General features: G+C 40.3%; 1 protein-coding gene across 1 annotated transcript in view; it reads right to left on the bottom strand.

The window, feature by feature from the left end:
- The window catches only part of plekhg2 (pleckstrin homology domain containing, family G (with RhoGef domain) member 2), a 63,921-nt gene extending 43,592 nt beyond the window's left edge, over positions 1–20,329 (bottom strand). Inside the window, exons 1-3 of the mRNA XM_088344940.1 lie at positions 20,224–20,329; positions 15,758–15,822; positions 7,252–7,733 (exon numbers count right to left, since the gene is read on the bottom strand). Of these exons, the coding sequence (XP_088201066.1) occupies positions 7,252–7,733; positions 15,758–15,806 (531 nt within the window). The 5' untranslated portion in view covers positions 15,807–15,822; positions 20,224–20,329. The remainder of the gene's footprint in view (positions 1–7,251; positions 7,734–15,757; positions 15,823–20,223) is intronic.
- Positions 20,330–21,963: the final 1,634 nt, after the last annotated feature.

Raw genomic sequence — 21,963 nt, 5'->3', positions numbered from 1 at the left:
TGCATTGAGAGAGTCCACTCCTTCAAATTTCTGGGTGTGCACATCTCCGACAACCTCTCCTGGTCTGCAAACACCAGAGCGGTGGTAGGGAAGGCCCAGCGGCGACTCCATTTCCTGAGAGTGCTCAGGAAAAATCATCTGAAACAGCAGCTGCTGGTGTCCTTTTACATAGAGCATTCTAACATACTGCATTACGGTGTGGCATGCCGGGTGCACGGCAGCAGACAGGAAAAGGCTTCAGAGGGTCATCAACACAGCCCAGAGAATCGTTGGTTACTCTCTACCCAGTCTGGAGGACATTGCCTGCTCTCGCTACCTCAGCAAAGCGGAAAACATCATCGAGGACTTTTTTCACCCTGGCCACCACCTCTTTGACCTGCTGCCTTCCGGCAGGCGCCTTCCGGCAGGCGCTACAGGTCACACAAGACAAAAACAGATTCAGAGACAGTTTCTTCCCCAGAGCCATCACCACCCTTAACACACACCGCACAAAGACCTAAAACTCTTGCAAACACACTACCTCATACAGATGACATATTGTATTCATGCCTATGCTCACTTTGCACAATGTTGCCTATTTTTGCACTACCGCATATTGCACTAATACCATCCCAAAACTGGATGTAACATCCTACATGCCAACATTTTTTGTGTAAATATGGTGTAAATTATAACCTTTAAATTCTTTGTTCCTTTATATTGTGTAAATTATAACCTTATCTGTCTTGTTCCTTTATCTTCTTTGTTTTCTTTTATCCTCACTGTTAAATGTGATCCTGGAGTGCCACGCCCAATTTCGTTGTCACAATATGTTCAACCCATTTTGTAACAATGACAATAAAGGTATATTCTATTCTATTCTATTCTATTCTATTCTATGTCTAACGACAGATTCAAAAGGCACTTACCTCATTTCTAGCAGAGAGTAACACATAGATTTATTAAATTTATTGTTTATTCAAATCAAAAGTATTCATTTTAGGGCCTGAAAATGGGATTTTTTTGATGCCACAATTTTCAGACTGAAGAATGAATAGGCATCTATACAGATCCTAAACAATACAATCCCACTGCAAATACTTTTTAAATCCCAGTAGAATATTTTCCCTTAATATTGTTTCTTTTTTTTTAACGGCAGTTTACAATTAGTCAATTCCAGGTACACGATTGTTAAATTAGGTAACATTACGAATACTGATAACTTATCACAGGGGTTTGGAATCTATGGCTCCTTTCATGAGTAGTTTTGGAGCGGAGATAAAATAAATCTTGAGCAATTGTTATATATATTATTGCATGTAGGGTTGATTGTCACACATGCTAAGCTGAGACAATACTGACGCAAAAGGATTTGGCCCAGTTTATATAGTACACAATTTTAACTACAGTTTACAGTCAAAGTGTCACACCAACAGACCTTACTTGGGCTGTCAATCGCTAAATCATCCTTTATTAGGAAGCTCATTGGACAAAAGACGCACACCTTGGTTTAATGATGAAACTAGATCCCTTAAACGAGAATGCAGGAAATCTGAAAGAAAATGGCGCGCTACCAAGCTTGAAGTTTTCCATCAAATCTGGTGTGATAGTTTGTTGAAGTATAAAGCGGCCCTGGCCTCTGCAAAATCAGCCTACCTTTCGAAAGTGATTGCGTCACAAAAGAACAATCCCAAGGCCCTTTTTGACACTGTAGCATCACTTACAAGGCAACAGACTATCCCAGATAGCTCCACCCATTCTGCTCACGACATAATGGTCTTCTTTACTAAGAAGATCCAGAGCATACAGGAAGAAATTGCTAAAGACAATATTAATTCAACACATACTAAAGCACTCAAATCCCTAGATGCACGACATGGTGGCTGTCCAGGGACTTGGTCCCGTTTTAGTGAACTGTCACTCGAAAATCTTAAACAGATGGTGAATACTGCCAAACCGACGACTTGCCAGTTCGACCCACTTCCAGGTTCACTTATTAAAGGTCTCTTTGGCGTTCTTGCACCTTCAGTTCTAAATATTTTAAACATATCACTCGCCTCTGGTGTAGTTCCAGCTGCTTTTAAGTCCGCTGTCATTAAACCCACACTGAAACGACCCGACCTAGATCCAGAAAACTTATGTAATTATAGACCTGTGTCAAACCTACCGTTTCTTTCTAAAATACTTGAAAAAGTAGTGGCACAGCAGCTGAATGATTTCATGTCCGATAACAATCTCTTTGAATCGATGCAATCAGGATTCAGGGCTAACCACTCTACTGAGACAGCTCTGATAAAGGTAACCAATGATCTCCTACGGGCAATGGACTCGGGCGCATCATCACTTTTGCTGCTGCTGGACATTAGTGCTGCATTTGACACAGTGGACCATATTATCTTGCTAGAACGGTTGGAAAAATGGATTGGTCTCTCAGGAAACGTCCTATTATGGTTCAGATCTTACCTCTCAGATAGGACACACTGCGTTAAATATGGCGAATTGACATCTGAGCCATTTAGTGTAACTTGTGGTGTTCCGCAGGGTTCAGTGCTTGGCCCCCTTCTCTTCAGCATTTATATGCTTCCACTAGGTGATATTATTCGCAAGTATAACATCAGTTTCCATTGTTACGCAGATGACACTCAACTCTATCTCCCGATGGAGGAATCTACCACACTAAACTGTGGAACTTTGGAGGCCTGCCTCACTGAGATAAAAGAGTGGATGTCACTCAATTTCCTGCGTCTTAACCCTGAAAAGACTGAAATGTTAGTAATTGGTCCTTCTAAGTCCCGTGACTTATTCTCTAAAACCGCAGTGAACTTGGACAATTGCCACATCACACAGAGTGACTCACTTAAAAATTTAGGTGTCATTTTCGACCCTGATCTGTCCTTTCAAACACATGTGAAGAAAATTACTAGAACCGCTTTCTTCCATCTCCGTAACATTGCTAAAATTCGTCCTATACTTTCTCAGTCGGATGCGGAAATCATAATTCATGCGTTTGTTACCTCCCGTCTCGACTACTGTAATGCACTACTTTCCGGTCTTCCGATGACCAGACTCAAGAGTCTTCAGCTGGTACAAAATGCTGCAGCGAGGCTTTTAACAAGGACAAAAAAGTATGATCACATCACCCCAATTTTGGCTAACCTGCATTGGCTCCCTGTTAGCCTAAGATGCGATTTTAAGGTTCTCCTACTACTATACAAAATCATACATGGACTTTCCCCCTCGTATCTTTCAGATCTGATCTGCCCTTATGTCCCGGCCCGAAGCCTTCGTTCCGAGAGCGCCGGTCTCCTGGTGATCCCAAGAGCCAAGAAGTGTTCCGCTGGTTCGAGAGCGTTCTTCATCCGGGCACCGGTGTTGTGGAATGCTCTTCCCCCTGATATCCGATCTGCAACCTCGGTGGAAATGTTTAAATCTAGGCTTAAAACTCACTTCTACTCTATAGCATACGAGTAACCTAATCTTCTTATATGTAATAACTTGTGAAGCCCTTAGAGACTAATTGTGATTAAGGGCTATACAAATAAAAATGACTTGACTTGACTTGACTTGACAATCTATGTTCATTGTTGACAATACTTCAAGTACAGTAGGCTATGCCTACTTGACCAGTTGTCTCAGGTGGTGAGGGTTAGATTTATTTGATTACATTTGATTTATATTGTGCAGTCCCCTCTCAAGGTTTCTTCATCTTCCTCATGTTACGGTTTTGGAGTTTTTCCTGGCCCTCATGTTAGTTTTAGATCAGGGGATGGTGTCATAATAGTCTGTGGTTTGTAATAATCAGTGGTCTGTGCAGCCCTTTGTGAGTAAGGGCCAGACAAATAAAATGGACTTGACTTGACTTAAATAAATATATAATGTGTCTGAAATAGAAACTATTCACAACCGGGATATCGCATATGAACCGGGATAATTGCACTTTAAACGCAACAACTGAAAAATCTTCCGTTGCACAAAGTCATGAAGGTGAAGTCAAGTGTCAACAAGTTAACAGTACAATGGAAAACCTTAACGGTATAAAAATAAGAAAGTAAAGGACTCTAAGCATTGCAATAAAATACTTCTCAAGTCATGTTTATTTGTGATGCTCTTAAGAGTCTCAAAGGGCTGCACAGACCGCAGATTATTGCAAACTACATACTATTATGACACCATCCCCCAATCTAAAACCGACATGAGGGCAAGGAAAAACTCAAAAACCTCAAGTCAAGTCCTGTTTATTTGTTTGGCCATTAATCACAAAGAGTCTCAAAGGCTGCACAGACCACAGATTATTGCAAACTACATACTATTATGACACCATTTCCTGATCTAAAACCTACATGAGGGCAAGGGAAAAATCAAAAACCTCAAGTCTATTCATGTTTATTTGTGACGTCCTCAATCGCACATGGTCTTAAAGGGCTGCAGAAACCACAGAATATTGCAAACCACAGACTAGTATGACACCATCCCCCAATCTAAAACCTACACGAGGGCAAGGAAAAACTAAAAACATGTCAAGTCATGTTTATTTGTTTGGCCCTTAATCACAAAGAGTCTCAAAGGGTTGCACAGACCACAGATTATTGCAAACCACAGACTTTTACGACACCATCCCCTGATCTAAAACCTACATAATCTCCTGCATAACAGTTTTAGAATTAAATCAAGAGCGTCTGAAGTGGTTGTTTGGTTGTCATGGCGACGCGCCGATGAACCGAAAGAAAGGAAAGAAAACGTGTTTTTTTTTTTTTTATTTATTTGATCGTCCGTCGCGACGGATTCCAACGACCGCAAATAGATCGATTTCAGAGTTTTTCCCCCGATTTCTTTGCCTTCTGTGGAAATCAAATAAATACGACTTCAATCTTTTTCAATCTCCTTTCCAGAAAAGCTCGACTCCGTGAAATCCCGGCGCCAGATCATCCCTTTTGACTTTCTTTTTATTTTTCTGGCTAGAATCCCATTTTGGAAGTCTTTACGCCTGATGTGTTTTTGCAGCAGTTTTTGTAGCTTACTAGAAAATATTTGGAATATATTTTCATCTTTTTTCAGAGCGCAGCCCCCGGGATGATAGTTTGAGGCCCCCGCCTTTATATGAACGTTAAGAGGACGGCGCGTATTGATTTGCCACTAGATGTCACTGTATTCTGTCGTGCCACCCAAAGCGAGTGCTATAGAAGAAGAAGCGAAATGCGGAGACTCAAAGTGACCGACTTGTATTACTTTTGAAAACAAAAGAAATACGAAAAGAAAAAAAGAAAAGAAAACAAAGAAAGAAAAAAGAACAAAGGACAAAAAAAAGAAAAAAAGAGAAGAAAAAATAATAAAGAAATAAGACAAAAAGTTAAACTCAAGATGAGCGGCAAAGAAAAATGAAAAAAGAGAAAGGAAAATGAAAAAAACTGAAAGAGAAAATTTAAAAAAGAAACAAGACAAATAGTGAAACTCGAGAAAAAACAAAAAGAAACTGAAAAAAGAAGAGAAAATGAAAAGAGCATTTTTGCATTAATTTGTTTTTGTCTTTTTTCATTCTTTTTGTTCATTTTTTTTTGCTTCATTTCCTGAATTTTTATTTTTATTTCTGTTTTTCTTTTTTTTCTTCTTCCCTATGTTTTATTCCTCCCCCCCAAAAAACTCTTTGTCCCTTCTTTTTGGCTGGCTAAAAATGGAAAGAAAAAGCCTGCTTTCAGCTGCCTTTCAGTCTCCGTAATTTGTCGTCTTCCTTGGACTCATTTTTACATTTTACGTTAGAGCGACATCGGGTGGACACATATAAAACACTGTCCCTTTAAGAGGAGCGCAATGTTTTTAGCAGCTGTTTTTTGTGGCCCAACCTCACCCGGATCCTAGCTTCAGTAGCCACCAACTCAATTGAGTTTGAGTGAGACTCCTGTCTGAGAGCGAGTCAGTGTCCCAACATATGCGTAAAAATGCTACCCGTATCCTCTTTTCTTGTTTTGTTCAGTTATAAACCGATGATATTGTGCCTGCTCCCTTTCATGATTTGTCCGTTTGGATCTAGTTTATTTTCTGATGACCCCTTTTAAACTACATTGTTCTTTCTCTGTACACTGTTGTTCCTTACATGTTTTGTTCAGCTAGAACAGGATGATATTCCATCATGTCCTACATCTGCTGTCGTTCGATACTTTCATGTTTGGTCCATTTAAGTATAGATGGATTTATCATGATTATAGGTAACTTCTTGGTTCTTTCTCTGTAGACTGTACACTATCCGATAAGATTCATTTTCTGTAAACAAATTCAGTGTTCTTCCTTACATGTTTTGTTCAGCTAGAACCAGATGATATTCCATCATGTCCTATATCTGCTGTCGTTCTACACTTTCATGTTTGGTCCATTTAAGTATAGATGGATTTCTCATAATCATAGGTAACTTTTGTTTTTTCTCTGTACACTGTACACTATCCGATAAGATACATTTCCTGTAAACAAATTCAGTATTCTTCCTTACGTGTTTTGTTCAGCTAGAACCAGATGATATTCCATCATGTCCTACATCTGCTGTCATTCTGTACTTTCATGCTTGGTCCATTTTTGTGTAGATGATTTCTCATGATCATAAGTAACTTCATTGTTCTTTCTCAGTACACTGTACACTATCCGATAAGATTATTCATCTGTAAACAAATCCTGTGACTTCTACTTTCATGTTTTGTGTCGGTGATATAGCAAAGATGTGTTATGTTGTCGTAGCGTCTTTGTCTCTGCTTTCTGACGATACTGGGAAATTTGATTGTTCCGTTTCTGTACATAAACGCTTTTCTAAAATCTTATTTTGTGTTTACATTGATGGGATCTGTTTTGCTGGAAACGTTTATTCTCTTTCTAATATTGTACACCTGCAGAGGAGATTGCATAGAATCCCAGTTTATTATTTTGACTATTCTACCTGTCAGTTGCTTGTTGTTCAGACGAAGACATCATCGTCCCTATCGGCCAATCGTGTTACTGTTTGCAAAGGCTTTAGGGCGGGTCTGCCTTTGTAGCCTAAAGATGTCATAAAAAAAAGGCTCAAGGGAGGGTCTTTAGAAGAGGTTGGACTTTCTTATCTGAAGGTTTCTCTCCCTGTCCTCTCTGCAAGCTCAAAATCCATTGATGTCTTTTGATGATGTCTTTATTATGACTGTCCACTAAACTTATGAGCTACACACGCCAGATCGTGTCAAGTTTCCCCCAAAACTTGCTCCGGGAACAGAGCAATGAAGAAAAAAAAAACATGTGTTTTTGCACCTTCCCCGTTCTCACCTCCACGATGCTCTTGAGGTCCCTGACGTAGGCTTGCTCCGTCTCCACGATCTCCATGACGACCCGGTCCAGCCGCGAGAGTTGTTTCGGCTCCGCCCCCTTCACCGGGCTCACCAACGGGCTGAGGTCCAGGCTGATGTCGGAACCGTCGCTCCGGCCGGCCGGCGTAACGGCCCCGGCAGCGGTGCGATAGGCGGGGACGGCGCCGTAAGGGAGGGACGAGGAGGAGGCGTCGGCGGCCCCGCGGTAGGCGGGGACGGCGCCGTACGGCAGGGACGAGGAGGACGAGGACGAAGAGGAGTGCGAGGCGTCCTGGAGGGACGCCGAGGAAGCGGAGGAGGACAGGGAAAGGGAGGCGGGACCTTCGCCATCCGAGCCCACCGTGTTGACCGAGGTGCACGAGGAAGCGCCTCGCTCGCCGGACGACATGCTTCTGCTCACCATGCCGCTCAGGGACGACGCCGAGGACGGACGCTTGCCACCTGGACGGACGTTGAGCAACGTTATTTGTGTGCTCTTTAAAAAAGAAAATGCCATTTGTTAAACCACTCAAACGCAGACAAAAAACCCTCGATTTATTTTGGAAGAGCATTGAAAATTACACTCAATCGTCTGTAAATGGACTTGGTGCTAGCCAACTCAACAATGAGTTAAATGTATTTGTTTTATTGTAAAAAAAACATTCTACTGCTTACTCCACCACTTGGTTTTACGTCTCGCAACCCAGATGTTGAGATAGAGAGGAGACACAAGTTTTGCTAATACTCATATAGTCAAGTCCTGTTTATTTGTGACACCCTTAATCACAAAGAGTCTCAAAGGGCTGCACAGACTATTGCAAACCACAGACTATTATGACACCATTCCCTGATCTAAAACCTACATGAGGGCAAGGAAAAACTCAAAATCAGTCAAGTCCTGTTTATTTGTATGGCGCTTAATCACAAAGAGTCTCAAAGGGCTGCACAGACCACAGATTAATGCAAACTACATACCATTAAGACATTCTCCCCTGATCTAAAACCTACATCAGGTCAAGGAAAAACTCAAAAATCTCAACATGAGGAAAATTAAGAAACCATGAGATGGGAAAATCTCAAAGGGCTGCACAGACCCCAGACTATTATGACAGCATCCCCTGATCTAAAACCTACATGAGGGCAAGGAAAAACTCAAAAACCTCAAGTCTAGTCCTGTTTATTTGTGACGCCCTTAATCACAAAGAGTCTCAAAGGATTGCACAAACTATGGCAAACCACAGACTATTATGACAAAATCCCCTGATCTAAAACCTACATGAGGGCAAGGAAAAACTCAAAAACCTCAAGTCAAGTCCTGTTTATTTGTGACGCCCTTAATCACAAAGAGTCTCAAAGGATTGCACAAACTATGGCAAACCACAGACTATTATGACAAAATCCCCTGATCTAAAACCTACATGAGGGCAAGGAAAAACTCAAAAACCTCAAGTCAAGTCCTGTTTATTTGTGACGCCCTTAATCACAAAGAGTCTCAAAGGGCTGCACAGACCACAGACTATTATGACAGCATCCCCTGATCTAAAACCTACATGAGGGCAAGGAAAAACTCAAAAACCTCAATTCTAGTCCTGTTTTTTTGTGACGCCCTTAATCACAAAGAGTCTCAAAGGATTGCACAAACTATTGCAAACCACAGACTATTATGACAACATCCCCTGATCTAAAACAGACATGATGGCAAGGAAAAACTCAAAAACCTCAGCATGAGGAAAACGAAGAAACCCTGAGAAGGGACTGCACATGAGGTCATCCCCCAAAATCCAATTATATTCTAAAAAGAAACATAAATGCTCGTAATCTTTATTTTGGCCAAGCTCTCAAGTGCTTTGCCCACATTATGAAGAGGTAGACAGGAGACAGGACCAAGTTGTGCCACTTCTTGTACAAAAAATGAATACATATTTTAATGAGGAACATAAACGCCTAGAATCTTACTCACAAGCAAAGCTCTCTGATGCTTAGCACACATCACAAAGCGGTAGAGAGGAGACTCGACCAAGTTGTGCTACTAATTGTATAAAAAAGGTCTAAATCCAATCTGCTTGGGAACATAAATGCTAGAATCTTATTACAAAGCCAAGCTCTCCAGTGCCTCGCACAAACGACAAAGTGATAGCGAGGAAACACAACCAAGTTGTGCGACTAACTTCTGTAAAAAATCCAAATCTAAATCCTTCGAATCTTGCTTGGCTGAGTCCTCTGGCGCCAATGCACATGATGAAAAGGTTGAGGGGAGACACAACCAAGTTGTGCTACTAATTGTATAAGAACTTGTACGGACAAATCTAAATCTATTCTAATGAGGAACATCGATGCTTAGAATCTTCTCATAAGCCAAACCCTCCAGTGCCTCACATACATTTTGAAGAGGTAAAGAGTATACACCAGACCCCAGTTGTGTAACCACTTCTGTCGAAGATCAAAAACCTTATGAGGAACACAAATGCTTAGAATCTTACTAACAAGCAAAGCTTTCTGGTGTTTCGCACACATCACAAAGAGGTAGAGAGGAGACTCGACCAAGTTGTGCTACTAATTGTATAAGAAAAGTCCAAATCTAATCTGCGAGGGAAGATAAATGCTAAAATCTTACTACCAAGCCAAGCTCTCCGGTGCCTCACACAATCTACAAAGTAATAGAGAGGGGACACGACCAAGTTGTGCTACTACTTCTGTAGAAAATCCAAATCTAATTAGGAACAGAAATGCTTCGAATCTTGCTTGGCTGAGTCCTCTGGTGCCAATGCACATGATGAAAAGGTTGAGGGGAGACACAACTAAGCTTGTACAAACAAATCTAAATCTATTCTATCTTCTCAAAAGCTAAGCCCTCCAGTGCCTCACATACATTTTAAGAGGTAAAGAGGATACACCAGACCCTGGTTGTGTAACTACTTCGGTAGAAAATTAAAACCTTATGAGGAACACAAATGCTTAGAATCTTGTTAACAAGCACATAGTACAGTGATGGAGAGGAGACACAACCAAGTTGTGCTACTAATTCTTCAGAACATTAAAATCTATTTTAAATGCTTTGAATCTTGAAGTAGTTCTGGCGGAATGAACATGATAGCGTGGCTTCAATTGGCCCACCGTTATCGGTCCGATCGCTATCGTCCCAGACTTCAATTCGAGTGAACGTGACGCTCAAGATCCGATTTGTTTCCCGGCCGTTCTCGCGCAAGCGATAAAACCTCCGAGCGACTGAAACGGACTTTATAAGGCTGCTTCGTGTGCGAAAGCCGCAAGTCATCCATCAAGCGCTCCTTTTGGAATTTCCCTGAGTCAGCGCCTTCCGTGCTGCACGGGACCAGAAAACAAACTTTAGCGCAGGAAAACCTGATCAAATTCCCCCCGCCCCGCAAATCAAAACCATTATCCACCGCAAAAGAATTTCCATCAGATAAAAGAGGGATCGACCGACGAGGGGGTTTCGGGGCCGATACCGATACAAATGATTAATATCAAGAGGAGGCCGATCACCGATATTTGGAGCCGATATTCATTTGCTGTAACAGCTTTAAAACAAAGAGTATTTGTTAGGAATCTAGCGCTCTCAAACCTTTTACAGCAGGGGTCTCAAACCCAACCGAGTTGAGGGCTACTGAAACGAGGCTTTGGGTGAGCTTGGGTCAAATGGGCTTTTCTAAAAAACAGCGCTGATAAAACCATTCAGATCTTCTTTAAGGGTCAAAGAGGCGGCCGGCGGGCCAGATCAGAGAAGCGCAAGAGGAAAATGAGCTGTAGTTTTAAATATTTCCACCGGATGTCATCAAAGCCAGTTAACACTTGCAAAACAATTGTGGTCGTATTTCTTCATTTCTCTCTGACTCACCCAATCGGAAGGCGCAGGGTGGGTAGCAGGAGGGAGAAGGAGGGGAAGGGAAGCGTAAAAGCAAGGGAGAGAGAGTCTCGGCTAATCAGCTCGTCGAATGGAAAAAAATGCAGACGCCGATATCTGCCAACTCCCCAAATATCAGTGCTGATAATCTTGGTGTTCAAGCCATTCTAATTGTTGTATATGTGTGGAAATGGGCCATGTGACGCCTTACTTTAATGTTTTATTCTGTTACAGCTGGTTGGGGTTGGAATATTTTGTCGTTGTTGGATCCACAATTGAGTATGGAGGCCCCTGCGCATTCGGTCGTATTTTCGTAGTATTTCTGTTGTAGTGATTTTGTTTCAAACACACACAGGCACAAGCGGGACAAAGTTGGCACCCAAAATCTTTTTTTTTTAATGAGTAGTATTCTACCCACTATTATATATTGCAGTGTTTGAAATAACGTCTTCCCCGACGCCCGGGGCGCGCATTTTTTACGTCGGGCGTACAACTTTCGCAACGATGTCTGCCCGGGTGGCCAACAACTTTTTCAAGAAATTTTTCTTCCCCGTACTTGCATACTTAGCAGCCAATCAGAAACCTGCATCAAAATAACTCTCCCGAGCCTTCTAAGGTCATGCATTTGCATATCATTTTCCAAAGTAGACGCACAGAGAACACAAGAAAAATGTAGAAGTGGTTAGGAATCAAGCCAAAACCTCAGCCCCAGAAGGAAGATTCAAAAGAAGCTAACAAAATGTATGACGCAACAAAAGGTAAACGTACATTAAAAGCGTAGTGGAAAGAGGAGTTCACGTGGCTTGTGGCAGACGACGCAACGCAAACATTGCATGAATGAAGACGAGTCAATACAGGTACATACGGATGGCAGATGGAAAACAGCCATGTCATATACATGCAATGAATGTTAATAGTAGATTTACAATAAACCTAAAGTGTTGTTCGGTTATATGTTCTGATGATCAATCCTTAATACTTTGCAACAATGTTTTTTTTTGCGATGAATCGTCTTATTTCGTTTCAAGTTGTGAAAAACGGGGCAGGCAACTTTTCCGAATTGTCCGCTAACTTTTTGTCTCGAGTTTCGGACACTGATGTTGTTGTGATATTTTGACCATTTTCGTTTGGCGGGCCGGATGAAAAAGCCTGACGGGCCGCATGTAGCCCGCGGGTCGTTGTTGGCTCACCTCCGATCGAGATCGAGTTTCCACACGATGTGTTGTAGAACCTAAGTTAGCGTAGCTTTAAAGTCCTTGAATTACGATAATCCCGATAAACTTCATCTGTTTCCGTACCCTACACGATACCGATCCTTTCCTGTCTATAAATCGTATATTGTGTCTGCGGTGCTGCACAGGCCAGAAAGAAATGAAGCTTTAGTCACGGGAAAGCCCGATAAAATCCCCCCCCCCTGCAAAACAAAGACATCATTCACCGCAAAAAGTCCGATCCTTTTAAAAGCATTCTTCTTTCTCCCCCCTGTCGCGCGCACGTCATCTGGCGAGAAAAATCATCAGGGCGACGCCAGGAAAGCTCTCCATTTTTTCTTCTTTCCGATTTTCATAAGCGGCTCGGCGACGGCCACCGCATCCGCGGATCGAATTTGCCGACAAGAAAAATCGGGACCCGAGGGTCCGCGCGGGGATTGAGGTTTCCCTCAAAAGTCTTGAAAAATGCTCAGATTTATCTGTATGCAGGAATATTCTCATCATTTTGAAGGCCTCTTCTAATTTTGTGATGAAAATTGCCCTGGAATCAAGAACATCATAAGACCTTGTTCTGGTCTGCTGCGGGAAATTGCCAAACATAATCCTTGCAAAAAAAGCACGCCGTTAGTCTCCATCTTTGTTTTCTTTCCGTAACCGCAACGTTCATCCATATCAGTAGGTGGCAGCAGATGACGCGTTTTGTCTTTTGACACATCAATGATCAACTCACGAGGAGATACAGTATATTTAGTAACGTAGTTTGTTTGAGCTCTAAGATTACACAACGAATAACTGAAAACAATAAAAGATCAAAACTTTTGCTTTTTATAAAGTAACTATTCTTTTAATTATATCAAAAGAATGGCATAAAATAGCCACAAATAATTCATGTTTGCTCGTTTAAGTCTAAATTTTGCTATTGTAGGAAAAAAATATATAGTAAAAATTTAAAAAATAAATAATGAGTCCAAAAGGTCCTAATCTTGTAAATATTTAAATTTTATTTTTTACAACAAAAAAACGAACAAGAAACAAATATTTCAATGGCAGATCATTTTTGTTCATTTTGAGTAATACGTTTTTTTGTTTGTTTTTTCACGAAAAACAAAATAAAAAATCAAATAAGACTTGAAAACAAATAATCAAAAGTATCCATATCTGTGGATCATTTTGCTCATTTGAATTATTATTCTCTTTGTAAAAGGCGATTTAGTTTGGGACAAAAGCTAGAATGTCGTAAGAATATTAATTTTTGCTCATTTTAAGTTTTATTTTGGTTACATTTTTAGAAAAATACGATACAAATGTAGTCAAACTTGAAAATAAAGGAAATCGTGGAATCAAATCCAAACATTGTGGATAATTTTGATCATGTTTAATTCTTATTTTCTTATTCCATTCCTTTTTTAGAAAAAAAGTTAAGACATGGTAAAAACATTTTTCTCATATATAAATTAGAAAAATAGGATCAAATACAAAAAAATCAAACATTTTAAGGCTAGAATCTTCTTTAGTTTATCCAACATGACACATTTTTTTCCCCTTCAAATGGAGTTTAATTAGCCTTTTTATTCTGGTTTGTTAAAGCAATTCTTGAACATTTAAACTGAGCCGCTCGATGGACATGTCCACCCAAAATGTAACATTTCTATTCTTTTTTTTTCTCGGCGCCATCGGAGGGACTTGTGCAAACTCGCCCGACGACGGCGTTCGTCAGCGCCGCGTCGGCTCGGAATTTCCCGTTAAATATACGTTAGCGTGCGTGCCGCTCTGCGCTAATAGCGCCTTAGCCCTTCACGTCAGCTAGCCCAAAAAAAAAAAAAAAAAAACTTCACAAGTTCCCGCGTTCCTTCTCATTAGCGATGAAGTCATCAAGATGACATGAGCGTTAGCGGGACGCTAGCTAGCGCTGCAGAACGGCGCGGCGGGGGCCGTTGGGGATCCTGGCGGAGCAACTGAAGAATAAAACCTTCAATGGAGTCATGGAAATTCAAACTTGTCCTGACTCTGAACCCTAAAGTGACACAGTGTAATAATTCACCACAAGAAGTTGTAGCTCCGAATGGAGCTGAAGCATCGGAAAGATAAACCACGAAGCCCCAAGGATGAAATTCCAGAGTCTGCTTTCAGATTTTCGGAATTTCAGCCGGTGACATGATGGTTCATATTTGCCAGAAACAACAGAGAGTTACCCGGTGCAACTGAAAAGAGCCAATAGCTCGAGTTGGTCAGGACAGACAGAAGAAGTTACAAAATAGGCGAGTGACACTTAAGGACAAAGCAAAAGCAGCGAGGGATAACAATGACACATAGCCCATAGCTTGCAGCCAACAGCTGCCTGAAAGATGAAACTGGCCATATTCCCTTGCAGGAGCAGCTATCAATAATACCGCCTAGTGGCGAACAATAGCCTGCAGCCTAGTGGTTAACATAAGTAGCTAGACAAGGAAACAGTAGAAAAAAATGTTTTTTAGGTAGCTTTTTGTGTGTTTACTGTTTATTTTGTTGCACTTCAAGTTTAGGATAAATGAAAGCCAATCAGTGGATTATAAAAAGACAATTGATAATCTTTTAAGTTCAAACAAATAGAAATCGTATTCATGTGTTCAAAAATGTGGATCCAAGACACTTGAATGAAGGCTTTACCTTTAGAATAATGAATGCAATTTCTTTTAAGACTTTTCAAAGATTTGCGGGAACCATGCTAACACTACGTTGTAATCACTTTTGTCTTATTATCCTGACAATCTTATCTTTTTTCTCTTTTCAGTCTGTATTACGTGTTTACCCCGTAGCCCAATCTCATCTTGGTGCAATCAATGTTAACTACATTGTTATCAATAACAATAAAGACGATTCAATTCAATATTTCACATTTGTATAATGATAGATAGATAGATAGATAGATAGATAGATAGATAGATAGATAGAGGGATAGAGAGAGAGAGAGAGAGATAGTGAGAGAGAGAGAGAGAGAGAGAGAGAGAGATAAACCTTATTCATCCCCGTAGGGAAATTCACACTTCCAGCAGTATCCTTGTGTTGAAAAATAAAATAATAAAATAAAAGATACCCAATATAAAGTGTTGATATAGAGTATTTAAATAGTGCTACATAAAATACACACTATGATAAAAATAGGGTAATAATCAAATGATTTTACTCCCCCGGGTGGAGTTAAAGAGCCTCATGGCATAAGGAAGAAATGATCTTCTCAGTCTGTCTGTGGAATTGTGCAGTTAAAACCATTTTAACACATATCAACAATGATTGCAAGACATTTATCAAAGTCCTACAATAAATTCTTAAAGTGTTTTTGTTAAAAAAAAGAAAAAGTCAACCTTTGTGAATTGACAGCGTTTTGGTCTCCAGCGGTGCATTTTAGCGCACTGTTATGGAGACGATCTTCTCACCTGCGTTGGCAGCCGATCTGGAATTCCCTCGCCGCCGGCCCTCGGGCATGTTGCCCTGCTTTCACCTACACCCCCCACCCAAAAGAAAAGAAAAGGCAGCTCAGTGCAGCAAACAAATTCTTGAGACAAAAACACACAATGCTGGAAGTTTGTGCAGACCTCCTGCAAGGCCAGGTTGACCCAATTTGCACTTGTGTTTGCACAGGCGGAAACGGGGAACCCACTAAATAGAAAGAATTTGGGCTTTTTGTCCGTGAGGGAGGGGCTTTAACACCTCCTAAAATGCCGGCTGCAAACATCCGCAAAGCTTTCACGCAAAACTTTTGCTGAGCAATAAGTCAACAGATGCCAAATTATGCAAAAATTGACGTGGTTTTCGTGCATTCATGGAGAGCGGCAGTTCTTAACTGGTCTGATCTGAGGACCCGCCATTCCACCCTATTTACATCACATCCCTAAATGAATTATTTCTCTTTTTGTTGGTGCTAAAATAAACTGAAAAATATAAAATTATGTATCTATATCTATATATATATATATATCTATATATATATCTATATATATATATATCTATATATATATCTATATATATATATATATATATATATATATATATAGGGTTGGGTAGGGTTACTTTAACTTGATAACTTTCAATTACGTTTGGATGACTCCAATACTAAATATGCTCATAAAAGACAAAAGAAAATAAATATGAATCAAATGATGACTCACAACATGTGGTAAGCTTTCTCTCCTGGCTTTGATCTCTTTGATCTCCGGCAAAACGAACATCAAATGCCACAGAAACAAAATGAAATTAAATCCAAACAGCTTGCCAACATCATTTTTGCCGTTCCGTGTATTCCGTTACTCCCCAAGCCTGCACAAAATGGAGTCATTGTATTCATATTTAGTTTCTTTTGTCTTTCATTAGTATATTTGGTATTGGAGTAATCCAAAAGTAATTGAAAGTAATCAAGTTAAAGTAACCCTACCCAACCCTGTATATATATATATATATATATATATATATATATATATACACCTCGGCGCAGTGATTAGCACGTGTGCGGCACAGTTCTGAGGTCATGAGATCGAATCTCCTGTGCGGAGTTTGCATGTTCTCCCCGTGCTTGCGTGGGTTTCCTCCGGGCACTCCGGTTTCTTCCCACATTCCAAAAACATGCATGTTAGGCTCATTGGCCAGTCCAAATTGTCCCTAAGTATGAATGAGCAAGTGAGTCGTCTGTCTCTGTGTTGGCAAGCAGTTGAAGGTGTCCCCTGCCCACTGCCTGAAGATAGCTGGGATGGGCTCCAGCACCCCCGCAACCCTGCTGAGGATAAGCAGTGCAGATAATGGATGGATGGATATATACCTTGTGAATTATACTGTTTTTTTTATTGCTGTTGCTAAATGTTATTGTACTATTGTTACAATTCACTATGCTTCTTCATGACATGATTACAATTATAACTTGGGCGCTAGGGAGTTTTTATAGCCACGCCTTTGTAATTATTTTTTTGCCTATTGATCCTGATCTTATTTCTCTTCAAAGTCTCTAGATGACCAGGAGTGCCATGTCAAATCTCCTCCCATACGTTGATATCAATGAGAATAAAGACACATCTATTTCTAATTACAAGGTGTGACCCAAATCAAGAGAAAACAAATCTACTTTTGATTTTGAAGTTTAAATCGTTGATAATAGTATTGACGTTTTGTTTTAAAAAAAACAAAATGACTAGCAAGACAACAACGACTTCAAGTAATAGTAATATACCTTAGAAATATCTATCTACATTCCAGGTATTTTGCCCAAGGAATGTCCAATCCTTTACTCATATATATTTGTCATTTACGATTTCAAAGAAAAACATTTTTTTAACTTCTAAGCGCTCAAAATGTTCAGGGGCACCCTAGCTACAGGTACATTTTTGCCCTCAGTAACGTCCATTCTCAATGCTTTTTCTTTGACCGTAACTTATTAAAACCATGAGAAAGACAAAATGTGTAAGTATTCCTTGTAAGGGTTTTAAAGGAACAGTGTGTATCATTTAGTGACTCCTAGCTGTAAAAAAATCTTTATTAAAAATGATTTAAATAAGGACCAAAATTACATGTGATATTCCTAAAGATACTATTTTTTTACAATCTTTCTGCTCGCAATAGGCACGGAAAATATGAGAACAAAAAAAGAGACGCATTTGGTCACTGTGCTAACTGTAGTTTGGAGTCTTCCTTGCGCTTTGTAGCACTCGACTTACTACATCATACTGCAACAGCAATAAGAGACACTGTCCATTTAATGCTCAAACAGCTGCATATTTGATGAAATCCAAATGTTCTTTTCTGTATCTGTGTTTGGCCATGCTCGACATGAGAACAACTTTACAGGTCTTTTTCTTTGGTGTGAAATGGCGGGCGTCAACTCGCTCATTATCACCCTCTACTGTTACGGAGTGTCATTGAAAAGCAGTTATTTCCTTTTTTCTTTTCTCAGCATTATTTTGCCAAGACAAGTCAAGTCAAGACATGTTTATTTGTTTGGCCCTTAATCACAGATTATTGCAAACCACAGACTATGATGACACCATCCCCTGATCTGAAATCCGACATGAGGGCAAGGAAAAACTCAAAAACCTCAACATGAGGAAAATGAAGAAACCTTGAGAAGGGACCGCACATGAGGTCATCCCCCTTCCAAGATGACCAGGGTGCAACGAATGTTGCAATAACAAATAATACACATAATAAAGACGTTGAAGAGAAAAGATAAAAGACTATCAGGATAAATAATAAATAGTTCTGAGTTTCAATGTTGCTGCTTTTACTTGATTATAAAGGAAACAAAATTGGTGTCAGATCACTCTACGGTAGGATGTCTCATCAGGGTACGACTTTTCGGCAAAAAGAGAAGAGACTGAAAGAGAAAGAAATAGAGAAATAAAAGGACAAGGTAGAGAGATAAAGAGAGAAATAATAGGAGAAGAGAAAAAGAGAGATAGAGAGGGAAAGAGATAGAGAGGGGAGAAAAGAGAAAAGCCACAGAGACTGCAGCTCAGTTTTCTCCTGTGTTTCTTTCCGCATTGTCTTGAGGGCTGGATTAAAACACTTCTCTGGCCTGATCGTGCCTTATTCATTTTTGAACCCTTTAAAAAAAAAAAAGTATCTCCTTTTTTTTCTTGTTTCCCTTTTTACTTCTTCTTTTTGTTACTTTCTTTCCTTTTTATTCCTAACATTTTCCCCTTTTTTCTCACTTTTTTCCTTTGTTTAACAAAAGCCCGAAACCCACTGAAAATGGGTCTGTGACCTACCCGTTTGGAAATACTGCTCTAGAGAATATTTTATTAAAATTTACATTGGTTTTTAGTCTACGTATATCTGCCTACCATTCAAATCAAGGTGTTTTTATACTGAATGGACGTTTGTTTACCAGTATGAGGCACTAAATATTACACCCTGTCCCTTTATGATTTTTTGAAGTTGTCATTTTCTCTTTTTTATTAGCAATGCTATATTTTCTGTTACTTTTCATGTGGATTTTTTTTTGTAAGACGTTTGTCTGATCAGGTATATTCTTTTTAATAGATTGGTCAGGTTAAATGGATTTTTGGTGTGTGAGTGTGTGTGTGAATGGGTAAGTGTGAAGCACATTGTAAAGCACTTTGGGAGCTCTTCATTGACTTGGAAAGCGCTATATAAATGCAGACCATTTACCATTTAGAGAAGACTCACCATTCTTGAGCAGTGGTCCATTCGCGGCAATCTTTAAAGTAGCTTAGACCAAAATCCTCGTCTGGATTTCGTTTTTAATTTTATGTTGGGTTTTTTTTGTGTTCATTTAAACCCCCCATTCGCACGGAAAAGTACACTTGTCAAAAACACACATTTGACATTAAAAAAGTGGTATATTTGATCGTAGGCTCTTATTATAAACAATTCGTCTCCAAAATCTTAAAAAATACACATACGTGCTTGTTTGAAACCGGAAGTGGCAAACTTTAACCAAACCGGAAATTGAATGAGATTGTCGGAGCGCTTTATTCACGCACAAAGACTTCGTCACGCTTCAAAATAAAGCAAGAGTAGACTAAAGCACTAGTCTCGAGTTTGAATTGTTATATATATATATTTTTAAATAATTGGAAGGAGTTTTAAGGGAGAAAAGCGGTCGTCCAACGCCTAAATTGCCGAGTATGCAAAAATCTTGAATGGCGACGAAGTGATGACGTCATAGCGCTGTTGACGGGTCCGTTAACAAACATATTATCGAAAGTTGTGCCACAAATTATCTCACTCTCTGGCTTATCCTTATATTAAATCAATGTGTTACCTGGTCTATATGTTTAAGAGGTTTAAACTTTAAATAAACGTTTGCTAGTTTCAACAGTTTCTGAGAACTGTAAAACTAAGTCCAACGAAAACCACTTTATCTGTGCCGTAATAAAACACATTTATAAAGTACCTCAATCATCCAAGTGTCGTCCCAATCGCAAATAATGATTAAAAATGGAAGTTTTTGCGTCGTTTCTCGATTCTGATCATTAAACAAATAACTTCCGGAATTGACCATCAAACGTGACGTCATCACACCTGGACGTCCCACCGACGAGCAACATGGCCTGATTTGGAAAAAAAAAACATTCACAATATAAAGTTCCTCTCGTGCCTTTTTAGTCGTATTTTTTAATGAAATTATATAACGATTGAGTTGTCGAGAAATTTTGTGACATGATGACATATAAAAACCTATCTAGGGAGACATTCGTATGGGACCGAAAAGCAGTCACTCATGCTGCACCCTGCAGGCTGCCAGGCGAACTGCACTCGGACCAAGTTTTCTGGTTCTCCGAAAACGTCAGAAAAAAAACCTCTCCCGTCCTCCTAAACGATTTCAAGATTTCAGAGTTTTATAAGTGCATCCTTTTATGAGCTTACCTGTTGCTCTTCCCTTTAGTGGAGTGTGCAAACGTGTCACTCTGTCGCGTTTTCTCCCCTCGCACGCCAAAAGTCAAAAGAGCGCGTCCAGCGCGTCCAGGTTCGATGGCGTGGATGACGTCATCGTGACGCTCCCTCCCAAAAAAGTGCAAGTCCAAGGGAAAAGGAGAACTCGGTTTGCGTTATGGCGGCGGAGGAGCCTCCGGTCCACTCTGGCTCCGAGCGAGCGGAGGAAAGAAGGGAGGAATGAGCGGAGGAACGACCGAGGGAGGGATGGACGAAGAGGGGGGGCAGAAGAAGAGAGGGGAGGGGGTAACCATGGGAAAGACGCAAAGGAGAAGTGAGAGAGAGAGAGAGAGAGAGAGATAGCGATAGAGGGGAGGGGGGTTGTAAAAGAAAAAAAGGGGGCAGAGCTAGAGAGAGAAACACGGGAGGAAAGAAGAGAGTGCATCAGAAGGTTAAAGCGAGAGAAGAAGCACGAGAGACAGAGAGGGAGTAAAGAGTAACAGAGAAGAGAGAAAGAGAGTTAAAGAAAGCGAGTGAGAGAGAAAGCAAAAGAATGAGAAAAGGGGAAGGAACAACAGAGTTAGAGAGTTTTAAGAGAGAAGGGAGTAAATATTTACAGAGAAGAAAGAAGGAAAAGGAAAGTAAGAGAGCAACAGAAAGGAGTGCAAGATAGAAAGAAAAAAGAGAGACTAAGAGAAAGCAAGACAGAGAATGAGAGCTGGGGTTGAACTGAGAGAGAAAGAAAGGGAAAGCGAGAAACACAGAGATAAAGGGTAAAAAGTTACATAGGACTGAGAGGAAAAAAAGGGGGAAAAGGAAGAGAAGGATCAAAAGATGGAATTAGAGAAAGCGAGAGGCAGAAAGAGACAGAAACAGAGATTGAAAAAGAGTAAAATAGAGCGGGAGGACAGGCATATAGAAAACAAAACTGAGAGAGAAAGTGAGTGATAGAGAGAGCAAAAGAGAAAGTGAGAGTGTGTAAAACAGTAAAAGAAAGAAAGAGAGTGAGAGAGAGAAAACGCTGGTCTACAAGTGATCCCAAGAGCCAAGAAGAAATCGGCGAGCGTCCTCCATTCATACTGTGGAATGCTCTGCTGATGTGTCGGAATCTAGGCTTAAAACGCATTTCTATCCCATAGCCGACGAATGACGAGGACTTCGGGGAGCTGTCGAGCGGACATTTTCTTATTTTCTTTATTTGGTGTTGATGATCTCTGTGTGTTGTCTTAACAGCCCTTTAAGAATTTCACAAATAAACAGG

The sequence above is a fragment of the Urocampus carinirostris genome, chromosome 10 (assembly GCF_059441175.1).
Source record: "Urocampus carinirostris isolate Australia breed hairy pipefish chromosome 10, RoL_Ucar_1.0, whole genome shotgun sequence".
NCBI lineage: Eukaryota > Metazoa > Chordata > Actinopteri > Syngnathiformes > Syngnathidae > Urocampus > Urocampus carinirostris.
The sequence above is the reverse complement of the archived record's forward strand: the minus strand, read 5'-3'. Positions and strand labels throughout refer to the sequence as shown.